This window comes from Rhyacophila brunnea, unplaced genomic scaffold (genome assembly GCF_057557595.1).
Source record: "Rhyacophila brunnea isolate RB1 unplaced genomic scaffold, BYU_Rbru_1.0 scaffold_7, whole genome shotgun sequence".
NCBI lineage: Eukaryota > Metazoa > Arthropoda > Insecta > Trichoptera > Rhyacophilidae > Rhyacophila > Rhyacophila brunnea.
Window position 1 is genome coordinate 12,141,610 of NW_028233339.1, and position 15,726 is coordinate 12,157,335.

The 15,726-nt window shown below is 32.5% G+C and overlaps 1 protein-coding gene across 1 annotated transcript; it reads right to left on the bottom strand.

The window, feature by feature from the left end:
* Positions 1-4,654: 4,654 nt before the first annotated feature.
* LOC147064495 (peroxiredoxin-6-like) lies at positions 4,655-15,492 on the bottom strand. Its single transcript, XM_085957368.1, has 5 exons — positions 15,243-15,492; positions 13,921-14,077; positions 12,258-12,475; positions 11,046-11,121; positions 4,655-4,961 (listed from the first exon to the last, which is right to left on the bottom strand). Exons 1-5 carry the CDS (start codon positions 15,323-15,325, stop codon positions 4,827-4,829), a joined length of 669 nt encoding a protein of 222 aa, XP_085813494.1. The 5' UTR covers positions 15,326-15,492; the 3' UTR covers positions 4,655-4,826.
* Between the last annotated feature and the right edge of the window lie 234 nt (positions 15,493-15,726).

Consider the following 15,726-nt stretch of genomic DNA (forward strand, 5'->3'; position numbering starts at 1 on the left):
TTATTCTATCTATAAAAGTGATGTATGATTTAAACTAACAAACACCATCTGTAAATTGTAGTCTTATTTCAATGAAAACAAATACGTATGACTGACAAAGTTTAGTATGCACAATTTATGGTGAATCTTAACAGCCTACCTCCACCCTTCGCCATTGTGCCATGGTGTAGGCACAATGTTCCTTTTATCTTCCGTTTTCTAAAATTGGTACGCTTAGTAGTTTCCATAATGTCGTAGCTAACTTTTTTAACAGGCGTTTTCGTAGTAGAGCTGTTTTAAATATAATAATTATAAAACTAGACCCAGACATGCGATTGAGATATTAATATTACTTATGTTAATGTATACGACCACTTCTATAGTGAAGTTTTGATTTTTTGTTATCGAGGCTGTAATATTAATTGTATTTCTTTGTCGTTTTTCTTCGTAAATTTTATTTGGTACTATGCTACATTAACTGATGCTGTATATAGGTATACTTAAAAATCAGTACAGTTATCGACTTGTATAACTACCAAATAATATAACTAAATAATTAATCGTTGTAGTTATAATATAATGTTTGGCAAATGATAGTGGTTACGTGGTGCTCACCATTGTGAAAAGGTCGATATACTAGTTGGAAGCAGTGTCGCCAACTGTCGTTTACGAAAACAAGCTATTTGGCAGGAAAAACGATTTTGTGAAAATAAAATTTCAATGCCCTTTTTCCTATCGAAAAAAAGTACAAAAAAATCACACCCAGACATATTCCCAGAAACTCATTTCAAAATAGACAAAAATAATTAATTAATCTAACAACCTATGGTAAGTAATATTTAGGTAATACCAGAGAGTGGAATCCCCAATAATAGTCAATCCGATGCCACATGCTTAAGCACACATTAAATTATAATATCTGATACCATTACGCCTATAACGCCAAAAATGCTCCTATTGTTTCATTGTGTTGTTTTATTTCTCAAATACCGACCTAGCTTCATTAAATATCTGAATAAATAGACTAAATATCTAGATTATTTTAATCACATTTAAAGCTGTGAAGGCATCAAAAATGCTAATAAAAACGCCATAAGCTAGATGCATTTTTTGCAAGCTATCGAAAATTGCTAAATCTGGCAAGAAAAACGGAAAGTTTGCAACGCTGGTTGGGAGGCAAATGCTTGCCGTCCGTCGACACAGTGTCGGTATTTCAACACGCAAGGGCACCAACGTTTTCCTAACTTGGGGCACTGTGAAAGGGCCGTTACAGTTTCTTATGGGAACAGGAAACACAAAATCATTCCCTGCTTACAAATATTCGTAATAACACATGAATGAAACTTCATGAAATGGAATCGTTTAAAGATAGAGACCCACAATATTGTATGTGTTTATGTCTGTTTCTCATTCAGTTATTATTGATAATACATTAACTTAGGTATTAATTAGACTGCTTTAATTAATATCTACCATGTCAAAAAGATTTGTTTTTATTCAAGTTAAAAATAGATCATTCACCATTAGATTTCGGGTTGAGATATTATTAAGTTATTTTTTTATTTTTATCAGATCTATTTTATCTGGGATTTTAATTTATGAGCAAATTCCAAGATAAAAACTTTAATAACACACTTCCTTTTTAATACAAATTATTTTGTAGATTTAAGCAGACTATTGTTTGACAATCCCTACTAAAAAAATAAGGTCGATTCATTAACAACTATAATACATGGGATTAATGTTGGAAATAACAAAAATTACTAGAAATTGAAAAATAAAAATTAAGTTATACATAAAAACTTTTATGCACTAGCATGGCATTTTACTTTGATACTTTAGTAAAGCTCAGTGACCAGCAGTGGCGATGGGTGGAGGTAGGCTGTTAAGATCCGAGATAAGTGACAAAGTGTTGTGTGCACTACATATTTATGTCGAATCTTAACAACCTACCCCCACCCTCGCCACTGGTGACCAGTTCCTGTCATTTCATAGATATTATGTAGCATAACCTAACCTAACTATTCGAATTAGGGTTTGCAATGTCGCTTGACTTATTGTTAATTTACCATTACTAACGGGATAAAAAAAAATATACTATCAATTTACTCATAGCATATGTAGATACTTACACACCCCTACGGGATCCGTAAGATATTATGCATACTTCTAATAATTATTCTTTAAACATACATAATTTTGAAAACACTTCTGAGAAAATATATTAAAACCAAAAGAAAAAATATTTTTGAAAAAAGTATCCCGCATGGATCGAACCTGCATCTCTCGGGTATCGCGCCCTTCTACTCCCTACGAACTACTTCTATACTTTGTATAAACTAAACTGATTCGCACAGAGCAGGTACTAAGGAATGGGAATGTTCTTCTTGTATGTGGTTTTTGTTAGTATAAATTATTCATATTTTTATTTCTATTCCAGACACTAAAAAAGTACCTAGATTTCAGTGTTTGTTTCGGAATCCCAGATTACAGAATGAAAAACACAAATCCTGTAATTCCAGGATTAAACATTCTGTCCGGGATTGTTGTACCCACCCAGTTGGTATACAATCTGAAAAAATCCATCTTATTCAAAACATTTTCAAAGTATCTCGAATCAATAATACGTATCCACGTAAAAAATATAATATAGTTTTACGACTTGGCATTCATCCAATCACGGCGAGTCCTTCATCATCAGCCGGGGTCAATCCACTGCTGGATGAAGGCCTCCCCAAACTTCTTCCAACTCTCTCGGTCCTGTGTCGTTCGCTGCCACGTATTTCCGCCGAACTTTATCAGTTCGCCAATTCAGCGGCTTATAGGGCGACCCTGTGGCCGTTTCGTGCCCCTTGGGTACCATTGGATGACGGCATTTGTCCAGCGGCCGTCCTTTCGGCGAGCAATGTGCCCCGCCCATCTGCATTTCAGCTGTTTGGCAACGTCTGTGACATCGCGTACTCCTGTCTGCTTCCTAACCCATTCGTTTCTCTTACGGTCTTTTCAAGTGATGCCCAACATACATCTCTCCATGCCTCGCTGTGCGACTCATAGCCTTTGGACATCTCTCGTGTTGACGGTCCACGTCTCGCAGCCATATGGGAGCATGGGCAGTACACATTGGTTGAACACCGTACGCTTAAGACATAATGGTAGGTCATTCTTGAAGATACTATTCAGACGTCCGAAAGCACTCCATCCCAGCTTTGTTCTGCAAGCAATTTCATCGTGCATGCTTCCGCCTATGGGCACCTGCTGTCCGAGATCCGAGTCCTTCATTCAATGGTGAATAAACTATATCCACGTAATATCGTCTTTATAAATACTTACAACATTCTTAGTTCTAACTACGTGCTATAAACGAGTAGGTACACAATTAATTCAATTGGCATTGGATCAATTTTTCTTTATGTCATGTGATTGACCATTTTAACTATATGTCATTCATTATTTTATGTCGCGCCGATTTGTCTATGAGATGACTGACGTTATGTATCAATAGAATTGTACTGTATGCACATGTAAGTTACTTATAATTATTTAACAATCAATAATATTTGAATGATTTACAAATATTTTTTTCAATACCTATGTAGTACAATTCTAGAAATAAATTTAATTGAGTACTGAGATAATTATTTGTTTTCATTTCTCTTGTGAAAACATATTTGTGATGAAATTCGATTCAAAGTAATCGCATACCGACAAATATAGTTCAATATAGGTTGATATATTGTAATCAATTAGGTACTCTATTATATCGAGTATTCTTCTCAAAGGACAGTTTGAAATAAGAATTTTATTGGTGTCGTCCTATATTTTACAAAGTTTTTTTAGCGGAATAAATCTTCCTGGTGCCAATATATGGCATTCTAAAAAAAAATAAACCATAGCATCTATTCTATACACAAGACTGCTATCGGCAGCTGTCGAGGGTTTTCATATGTTTGTATTGAAGTATTGTAATTGTTACAATAAGTTATCCGTCTAAACAGTCGAAACTGTCTATCTCACTCTAAAATCTAGCACAGCTAAGAGAGGTGCTGTTAAAACATAGCACTTATTGTAGCTATTACAACTAACTTATTGTAATTGCTACAATAAGTGCTAATACTTCGATACAAGAATATGAAAAAATATCCTCGATAGCTGCCGATAGCTGTCTTGTGGATAGAATAGATGTGTAGGTAATAAAATATCTAAAATATCCCTTCTTGGTTATTTAATTATTTTCCAATGACCTTGATTTACCGTGTAAACTGTTTAGGTACTTACTTACTTCAATGTCACGTCTTGCCATTTCCTCTGCGAAAGTGTAGGATTATATTGGAGAATTTTAATAGTATACATACATTACCTAGGTACATTAATTATTATTATAATATTTAATTTTTTTTTTAATCTTGACTTGCAAATGTTAGTTTTACCCGATGATCATTTGAGGGCAATTCAAGAGGCCTCGATTCTAAGGAAACATTTTAACACTGCGATAATCTCACTGTGTGTTATAATTCTAACAATCGTTATGTTATGCTGCGAAGATCTTTGATTATTTTTATACAATCAGATTGTAAAATTTACGCATTTTTAATTGGTTATTTTCTACGAAGTTGCCTCGTGTGATAACATATTATAAAATTACGTCTAGGTACATTCAATAAGTAGACAAAACATTTATAAAAAAAAATCGTATTTTTAATATGTCATATATAAAATATCGTTTATTGTGACTTATGAATACTGTTATAAAAAGATTCAAATTGATATATTATTTGAATATAAATGCAATGGATATGAAAAATATTTTTCTGGAATAATAATTATGCTTGTTTTACATCGTAATTGGTTCACATTGTATAATCAGTAGTCGTTCTCACGTACACATTTCCTGAAGGCATTTTCACCGTCTCCACTCCTTTGGGGAAAAGTTTTGGCAAATCTTCCTCGGGGACTTCCGGCAAGATCATTACCTTTTCACCGGGCTGAAAATGAAAAAGATTATTCTTTACTACAATGATATTTTACATTGTCGCATGCATTAATAGTAGATAGGTACATTGGCATTAATATGGACGAAGCATCTGGAAAAAAAATGACACTCACTTTTTTGTCGGGTCTGCCGAATGGCATAATTCATATTTTAATATCAATATCGCTCGCTCAAATTTATAGAAACACTGTTCTAACGCCATTACAATAAAGGTGATATTGCTATAAATTCCCGATGCGTGATATCGCATAATGGAAATTGCGAAATTTTGTCACGTGACATCTACCTATACATGTGCGAATGTCACTATGCGCGAATTTACTCGCTAGCTACTGTACTGAGTGCGTTGTCCATTAATAATGTCATTGGATAGGTATTATGAATGACAATATTTCCAGCCACCACAACATAACCGTCGATAACTGAGTCCCATAAACAGAATATAAACTAAAATAATATTTTATTGGATACTTCACGGTTCTCGTCTCGTGATACTATCAAAATTATATTAAAATGGCATGCTGTATCCAAATTATATATTATCAACTACACAAATATCTAATTGATATGGTTATTTTGAAAGATTTATCTCTGACCAAAGAAAGCTTTTAATGCAAATGACTAATGATTCTTATCAATAATCTGATAGCTGTACATCAGAAGTAAAGTAAACGCAATCATTATTTTAAAAAATGTCTACATTTTGGTTAAATAATGGATGCCCGACAATTAAAAATGACGAAATTGAAAAACGTCTAATGTCCAGATTTCTTTTAGAGGTCAAAGTTCTGTAGTCCATGTACTTATAAACTTGAAAAAGTGGCAGAACAATGATTATAATAACTATTCTGTTAGTGACAAGAAAAATATAATTACAATAAAAAATACATAACTATAGTAGGTATGTGCAAAAATAGTAGTGTTGTTTTACATTTTATTTTATTTATGACATAGACACATGAAACAAACAATATCTTATTATTGAACCTCTTTATGTTACGCCGAATGTGCGAAATTGACTATTACACGAAATGGGAAAAATTTTGGCTAATTCATGTAATAGTCAAGCCCGTTGCTTTATTCATGAATTAGGTAAATTATCTGCCGAGTGCGTGAATTCGCCAGGGTATGGAATTCTTAAACTGTACATGACAGTAGAAAAAGTAAATTTAATACTGATGGTTGTATTAGTTATAATTGGACATAATATAATATTATTATTAGGTTAGGTTAGGTTTTGTAATTCTGAATTCAACTGAATGTCCATTTTGAAGTTAGCTAACAAGTGTCAACAAACTATCAAATCATACTATCACAAACAAACAATCGACCATTGCCTAAGACCCAAGCATGAATCAAATCGCGAAAATACCTTTTAATAAAATTCTTCCGTTATCATATTATGGTTCTAGATTTTTATGGGCATAGTAAATGGATATGAACGTCATTGTAGTTATTGATTGGTATATTTTTATATAATCAATGACATTTGACACATTTGGTTAGTTTGATTAGTTGCAAAAAACACCACCGGAGCGCTACTATCTAATTTCACTCCGCAGATATTTTGCCTAATTCATGAATAAGGCAACGGGCTTGCATTTTTCATGATTTAGGCAAAAATTTTCCCATTTCATGTAATAGGCAATTTCGCACATTCGGCGTAACACATAATATATTGATTAACGCAATGTCTTAATAATTGCAATGTTGTATCATATAGTATGTGCGTGTATAAGAAGGAGACACACTTATACAAAACAATTAAAATCTTTCTACGATCAACAATGATTCAAGAGCAATAATTGTCGAATATTTAGAATTAATCATTCAATTTGGTGGTGCGAAATTGTGAAAAGATTTCGTTAAATAATTTTCTATCTAATTAAAACTAGCATTTTATATTAATAATTATTCTTATTAGCTTTATTTTGTGAACGGTGGGGCCCAAAAATACCGGTCACCCTATGCCTCGCATTTTCGCCGAAAGGCCCTGCACGCAAATTCAAATCAGGTTCCATTGTTTACAGTTAAATTATTAAAAACAATTAACACGTAAAATTTGATCGAATGATTATAATATTATTTCTTATGGCTGGCTAATGACTATATTTAACTTGTGTACAGATATATGTTTATATAAATCGTATCATTTAAAAGCTTGAATTGTACCATAAGTAAAAAAAACAATGTTTATAATAATCAATAATCAATAATCATGCTGCATTTTGAATGAACACAAATAATTATTATCAACGGCATGCAACGCCTAATATGCAAATTCTAAAATCATGCGAAGAATATAATTTAATTTAAAAGGGCGATCTTGTTTGCAGAATGCTGATACGCGGTGTAAGTGCTGTTTGCGTCATATTATAATTGTTATCTGATCATTTAAAGAATGTGTTTACACTGCAAATTTTCTATTCATGACTTTACGATAACCATACTTAGTTAGAAGAACTTTGCTGTTGAATTAAGGCCATCGTTGTCACGTAGGCCAACAAAGACAGTGTTGGTAGGTACTGCAAAGTATGTAGAAAATTAGTTCATAGCTAATAATATGCATAACAATATTATATAGAAAAGAACATAATATGCAGCGTTTACTTAATTTTTAGTTATTCTTTTGTAAACCATAACTAAGTACACAATTAAAGCAATAAACGAAATACTTAAATAAATGATTATACGATAATAATCTACATTCTACATTACAATAAGGTGCATTTTGTATCACCATTTTAGATCCAAACTGTAGCATAAAATCAGGACTGCTAATATGGGAACATTTTTTTTAATATCTATTAATTTTATTGGCTATCATATATTTTTGTTATAAGTTGTATCTCGGTTATCACAGAACATATTAATAAGATAGAAATGCGAAACACAGTCGACATACATTCGTTTATGTGTATACGTTAATTATTTTCAAGCCATAAACGACTTGGAAAAAAAAGCTCCTTCAATGTCAATATTGAATGCGCGTTTTCTTGAATATGTACATATTGTGGATACACAAATAAATATTGAAAACAACATAATAATATAGTATTTATTACATTTTTATGTTTATCCCATATTTTTACACACTTGAAAATTGTACACTTTTACAACCAAACCCAAAATGTAACGCAATTCCCATTATTTCTGTATTCCCTATCCGTCACAGAATAAGGCCCGTTTCAGACGGGACACCGGTGTCGCGCTTGTATATAATAAGGAGGCCTTTGTATTAGAATAAAGGGGCCTTTGTATTATGTTTATGAACGCCCTAGAGATAATGAGTCAACGCGTGTCCAGTACACTTTTCCGTCGGCCGCTACATTCTCAAGCCGCCGATACACTTATTTTTATTACCGCAGCCAGTTTTATGTTCTAATTGATAACGCGAAATTATGCGTTGACTCATTAGCTCTGGGGCGTTCATAAACATAATACAAAGGCCCGTTTATTCGAATACAATGGCCTCCTATATTATATCGAGCGCGACACCGGTGTCCCGTCTGAAACGGGCCTAACGTTTGCTGACGATCTTTTGGAACGCTGAAGATGACATTCTAAACCCATACATAACTAATTTTCCTTGCATTCATCTTGGCTTAGCACCCTCCAGTGGCGGGTTAGGGACTGGGACTGCCGAGTCACCGATTAATGTTGAGGCTCCCGACAGTAAAATAAAAACCGTATACTTCAACTACCAATGTAGGTATCTTTTTCCTATCCAAGTATTATTGAAGATGACAGTGTATATAATATTGTATACTCAATTTGTAAGAAATATGCATTTTTTTTTTAATTTCGATATAATTTAATAATTGTGTTTAATTTAATTTAAATAATCTAACGAATCAAATGCGTAATCTGCGTCAAAGAAAATCACCGCTGGTACGTTCAATAAATATTATTATTAATATTATACACCTAGGAAAAGATTAATTATCGTTACCGATTTGTTTAACTCTTAGATTATACAATGTAGATATTCATTGAAAAACAAAATATTAGCATTGATTAATTTTTTTTATAGTATGTAGCTTTTATAAATTTACGATAATTATATATTACGATATTAATATAAACTACGTAGAAAAAAAGTGTATTTTATATTGTTATGCGACTAGTATCGGTTCATAGATTAGTATCTATCCGGACAAGAATATATTTTTACATATTATTTTATCACCAAAATCAAAGATCAAATTGAGTCGGTAGGCAGTGATAGTAGGCTTGCGTAATAAATATACTATCTTGATTTTTTTATAATATTATATATAAACTACGCCTTATATGTCAATAACAGGCAACGAACCTGAAATTTTCAAGTTCATCTTTTATGAAGCATTGATTGAAAATTATTATATTAGGACACCCCGTATTTATACCATTAAAATACAGTACAGTGGCAAACCATTTTTTTTTTAAATAAAGCATTACCTAACAACTTCAATAAGATTATTCAATAATAATTAAGTAAGTACCTAATATAAAATAAAACGAATAGGTACATAAATATTTACCACATACTACAAAAAGGTAGTGAATAATATTAATATAAACTGTGATTGATGATAATAAATCAATTAGATTATGATTTGGCTACTGAAATAATATTTTAAATAGAAGATTGTAACAGGCAACCGATCTCGAGTGTGGAAGAATATGGGATGAACTTAAACACGTGTCAAGAATACGTCATTCTAAGCTTATCCTTCGTTCTGACAACTGTTCTCAGTTTATGCACAGACGCTCAATCAATATTGGTATATTTGAAGGTTGCAACACACACTATTGATAATTTCACGTCTATAATGTGTGTTTCATTTTCGTAGGACACACATCAAAACCCTTCTTCAAAATGTAGGGTATCTGAATTATATAAATCTATTCTGTGGTAGGTACATACTTAAATTATAGAGTCATATGGTTACTATACTAACTAACTAATCATATGAAGCGCCTAGTTTCAAAAGCCCCTAAAACGGTTTTTGAAAATGTTTGAGTTAGATATGTATTTAGATGGATATTTTTGTTACCTATATGATGGCCAAAGATTTAACTTTAAAAAACGCCAAAAACCGTCAATACGTACGATCAAAAATAAGGGTAAATTTCAAAACCCGCTAAAATGATTGGGTGTGCCTTTCAAATACCCCTAAAATGGAAAGCCAAAATACTTATTAGAATGTAATGAATTAAAAAATAAATACATAAAGTTCACAGATGTAATAGATATGGTTTTAGGGGCTTTTGAAACTAGGCGCTTCAATTATTAACATTCGTATGCCTCATCCTAACGACCAAGATGCATAATTATTATGTATTTTAACATTGTTAGAATACTGAATGTGTTACGAATAATTTGAAAACCTAATTGTTTTAATGTTTTGTGTTATATTTTTTAAGTTTACCAATTAACATGCGACAATTTGACGTATGCATATACAGAAAATAAGATGCCAATCTTGTTATTTCAATATAAGTATTGAAAGCAGTACCAATTTTGTAAATATACAAGAAACAATAGAGAGAAATAGAAACATCCATAAATAACGAAAAAACGAGGTAATTTGACGTAATTTGACATAAACAGTGATAATTAAATAAGTAGATGATTAAATTCAAGCGAATAGCATAATATTCTAATAGATTAATATGCTTCCAAAATAGTGATACTCAGTCAAAACGATTTTCAACCACTTATAAAAACTCAGGAATAAACCATCAAGAAGTTATTTGATGTTATTTTGTTATCGTCATTAGAAATGACAACACCTATAACGTACGTTAACGTCTGAAAAGTAAACATTTTTTATCATATTATGTCAATAAAAAAATATATGAATATTTAGGTAATTTCATATCAATAGGTACTCAATAATCAATGACACCAAATTGTACTATTGAGCTTAGAATATTAAAATAAATACATATTAGAATACCCACGGCTGTTAATTATGTTTTGTTTATTTATTTTACAAGTAAGCCGATTTGTAAGTATGCAAACAAAAAACCCTCTTTATTTAATAGGTGATTTTGAACAAAAATTTTAATTTAAAAATAGACAACTTACCACCCAGTTGGCGGGGGTTGCAATCTGCTTCACCCTGTCGGTAAGTTGCAAAGAATCAATGACTCTGAGCATTTCACTGAAAAATAGCAAAAAAAACATGGATTATTAAATATTCGGGACATACATAGTATACAAAGTATATATTTCCGAACTCTCTTTCGAATCGAACAAATTTATTGGTGTCGGTACTCGGTGAATTTCTCCATTCTAAATCGCGTTAATTTCATAACTTGATTTTCTAACTGGGCGTCTTACGTGGGCGAAGTCGATGCTAACACGATCGCGATGCGGTTTGAAGCGATACGATCCAAAAGGATGCGAAGCGATTTCGTTGTCCTACGTGTAGCTGAGTCACCAGCATATATATGTCTGTTATCTATGGTCACCAGCTGTCACCATCGAACATTTATACAATTTGTTTATTACCATGGTAACGCCTAGAAATATTTAGATGTATGTAAATAATTACCTCCTATGTTTATTATAAAATTGTTACCATGGCAATGCCTACACCGCCGCGTCCACTTCGCGCAAAAATATCAAACCATTTGATCGCGTCGCTGTAGCCGAACACCGCTTCGCACCGCTCGCCGGGTATTATCTGCACGTAGGCCACTACAGGTGGCGTTGACTGTTTGATATTTTCATGCCGCACCGCGTCGCATTCGCATTGACTTCGCCCACGTAAGACGCCGCGTAATACATATTTTTCTTCGTCGTTAAAATATACAGTACCTACGTTTAGTTTCGAAATCAATGTCTACCAATCTATATTAGCAAACAAGAATTGTAATATTATACTCGCCAATTTAACGAAACTTGAACAGTTAAAATGTTATTTCCTGCCCCAATATTTATATTTTCTACCTATACAATGAATTGTACTCCAGAATAAGACACATGGGCCCCAATTATAGCAATGGCGTATACATAAAAACACCCAGACTTGACAAAATCACAAGCGAGTGGTTCACGCATTAGACTGCGATGGCCGCCAATGGTATTAAAAATGGCGGTTGACTTATTTATTAAATTATTACCTAAAATCAGACTAATAAAAAAATAACGAATTCACAGACGATATGTCAAATCATATTTTTATTATAGAAAAATTGGTTGCCTTATCTTTAGGTACAAATCAGATTAACTGGTTAACACAATAGAGCATATAAAAAAATATTTTTTTAAATGCTTATGAGATGAAATACTTACTCAACATTTCTTCCCGTAGAAGCAGGATATACCATCGACAACCTGAGTTTCTTGTCAGGGTCGATAACATACATGGCTCTGACTGTCATGGCAAACTCAGGGTTGTTCCTGTCTTTCTCCGAGATCATGTCAAGCTTAACCGCCAGGTCGCGGGATTCATCGCTGATAATCGGGTACGGGAATGCCCCGGGAATATCCAGGCAGTACGATTTGATATCCTAAAATAAATAATTTTATAATAGAACTCACCAAAATCATCAATTTTCGAGGCTCAATGCTCATAACAACTCATAAGTTTTGATGTCACGTACCTATAAAACAATATTTTATAGTCTTGTTTTTAGAATACTTTGGTTTTTGAAATGTCTCCCTGGACTACATAATACCTACTTCAAAACTATATAACTTAAAGCGAAGAAGAACCTGGTGTTGCTGTGTAAGTCTAGATTATTGATACACAGATTCTATTATTGTATGAGCACACAACAATAACTACGACCCTATGGTTGAGAACTGCCGACATATTATTATGTAATAATAAACCATACGTGGCTTATCTTTTGATGTGTCAAAATTGCATAGAAATATGTCGCCACATTGCATAGGGACGTGTCAAAGTCGTATCAAGTAGGCAACTCAGATAATTATCAAGAATAAATTTGCATTTTTACTGTAAAAGTGTATATAGATCAGTGGTTCTCATGTCAAGTGCGGCCCATTTTGCTGCGGCCATCAGCGCTTTACGGAATATTTCAAAATATACATGACTTGTCTTAAATTTCTTTCAACACTCAAATGTTAAGGCTATACTTCAGCTGGGGCACGGTCTAAAACGATCGTGACTACGCGACGCGAAGATTGTGCAAACGACGCCTGCAGAACAAAACATAATTTGTCATAAAAATTCAACATGCGTCCATTTAATGTTCTGTTTATTGCTTTATTAGGAACAATAATAATATATTCATTGACATGTTTTCTTTTTCAAGTAAATGGGTAACGTTTTTTAGTCATCTTTACACGATTTAAGAATTAATACCCCCGACGCCATCACGAAACAATTTGACGTGTTCACAGCTCGACTTTCGTTCTCCGATTGCCAGCGAGTCAAAAATTTCGTCGCACCTATAGTTGAAAATTATTTGCCGTTTCACTAAAGTATGCTCTTAACTTCACCTTTTCAGATAATGATGACAAATGAAAATTTCATAGGACTACAAATGAGTTAAACATAATTTTCAATATTTTATTTAATTAACAGGGCTAACGTTAAACGTGCGATATTGAAAATGAGTCATGGCTTAGTACTTAAAACCCATTTTAATAATACTACGGTTGATAATTTTAAACTTTTGACAATTTTGAAAATTTTTGATCGAAAAACGAGGAATGAGGAAAATAAAATTTGCATTATTTAAAAAAAAAAATACCTAATATGTACCTACTAAAATGTTCAAATGTCTTTTATTAGCTGCTTATCTATAAATAAATTGATCCATTTTTTTAGTAAATAAAATTTAGCTTTAATTTTTTCAATCAGAACAAAAGTGAAATTTGGTGCGGCCACCAGACGTTTCCGTGGAACTGTCAATGTCAATTTGTGCATCCACAGTTAAATTTCACGTAAGAACCACTGATATAGACGATATTATTAAGAACTTACATTAACCCAGTCTACGTGGCTTTTCAATTTGTCACATGAATGAGCGAGTAGCTTGACGCCCCTTTTCTCGAAATGCGGGAAATGTACAGCAATGCGACCTAATTCCGTCGTACACACAGGAGTGAAGTCAGCAGGATGAGAAAATAGCACACACCATCTATGGAAAAAAATGATTTATTATAATGGAAATTAAATTGAATCATTACCGTACAGTGAATTACAATTTTCGTTCCAAGACAGAGAGTACCTATGAGTTTCCTCTAACTGAGGTTATCTTTACGAATGGTTATCTTTATGTTGAAGAAATCGTGCATAGTCGATTGCCTTACGAAATGTTAAACACTATATACATGTCAAACCTATGAGAATTTATATCAGCGGCTATCCTATATGGTAAATCAATGAAACTAGGTTCTATTTATTTTTGTGACAACACCTTCGATAGTGACTACGGGTATATTATACGTGAATAAATAAAATTGTGGAAACTCTGTTATCCTCCGGTATGGTACACAATAATAATAGGATTAATAAAATCAATATACGATCTTATAGATATTGGATAATTATATAATGTCCAATGTTACTTGTAAAAATAAATGGATATACTATATATTATATTACATACCTACTTTATTAGGGCCGTGACTGTACATCGGTACTAAACGAGAAATAGTATATGGTGAAATGGAATGCTGACATGAAATGGTGTTTTACCAAAATATATGTAACTGTGTCACGTTGAATAAGATGATTACATACAAAATATGTTTAATGTATAAGTAAGTGGTACTGCAAAGTAATTCACTTCAGTAACACACCTCCACTTAGACCGGAAAATACAAAGGCATATTACTAATTCATATAATATAAACCAAAAAATAAATTATTATGAAGGTTTGATAAATTCAATTCATTCATCACCTTATTAAACTATAGTAATTAACTATATTATAAAATTCAAACTTAGGACGATAGCTTAATAATTCCACTCAGTCCAAAGTTATTTTCGAAGATTTTTCCTTATCTTAATTAAATAAATGTATATTTCTGAGCTTTTCTATTTCATGTAAGTACCTACCTATTTCAATAAAAAAAAATCTTTTTATTCTGAGAATCTTCGAAATAGGTTTTCAAGGTTGTAATAGGTACATATTATTAATTTTAAAATTTAGTAGTGTTGATATCCAGAGTATCAGATATTCAGAAAGCATATCGACGTTAAGAATGGAAAACTCAAGTTTTCCAATCAACCAACTACATACTACCAACTACATAATACGTAGATAATTAATGTTCTTTTTTTAAATTATGTCACTCACGATTTTCCGATCCACGTATAAAAATCGATGGGTCCGACGGTCGTTTCCGCTCTAAAATTCGGAATAGTGGCGCCTAAATGCATTATGATTGTGAAAAATAAACGCGAACTTTTACTTGAGAGACGTTATCCCCGTCTGCCTTCCTTCAATGTAAAAAATGAACTGCACACTGACTTTAGTAATACTATATTCATAAATATAATTGGCAAGTATGTAGGTATGTTGTTAGGCAAGTATTGGTAGGTACTCTACATTTACATAATTTACGATGCTATCAATAGACTGCAAATAATAACAGTAGTAGATACCGTTCAGATAATAAAAAAATCATAAAATTGGAAAGTACTTAACTAATAAATAAATGCACTGAAGATAGCGTAATCGATCCGGGATCAGTAACTGACTGGAAAATAAAGACATTTTATGTGTGCAAAAATAAATAGGGGACAAGAAAAGAAATCATACTTCTTAGTAGAACCAAACG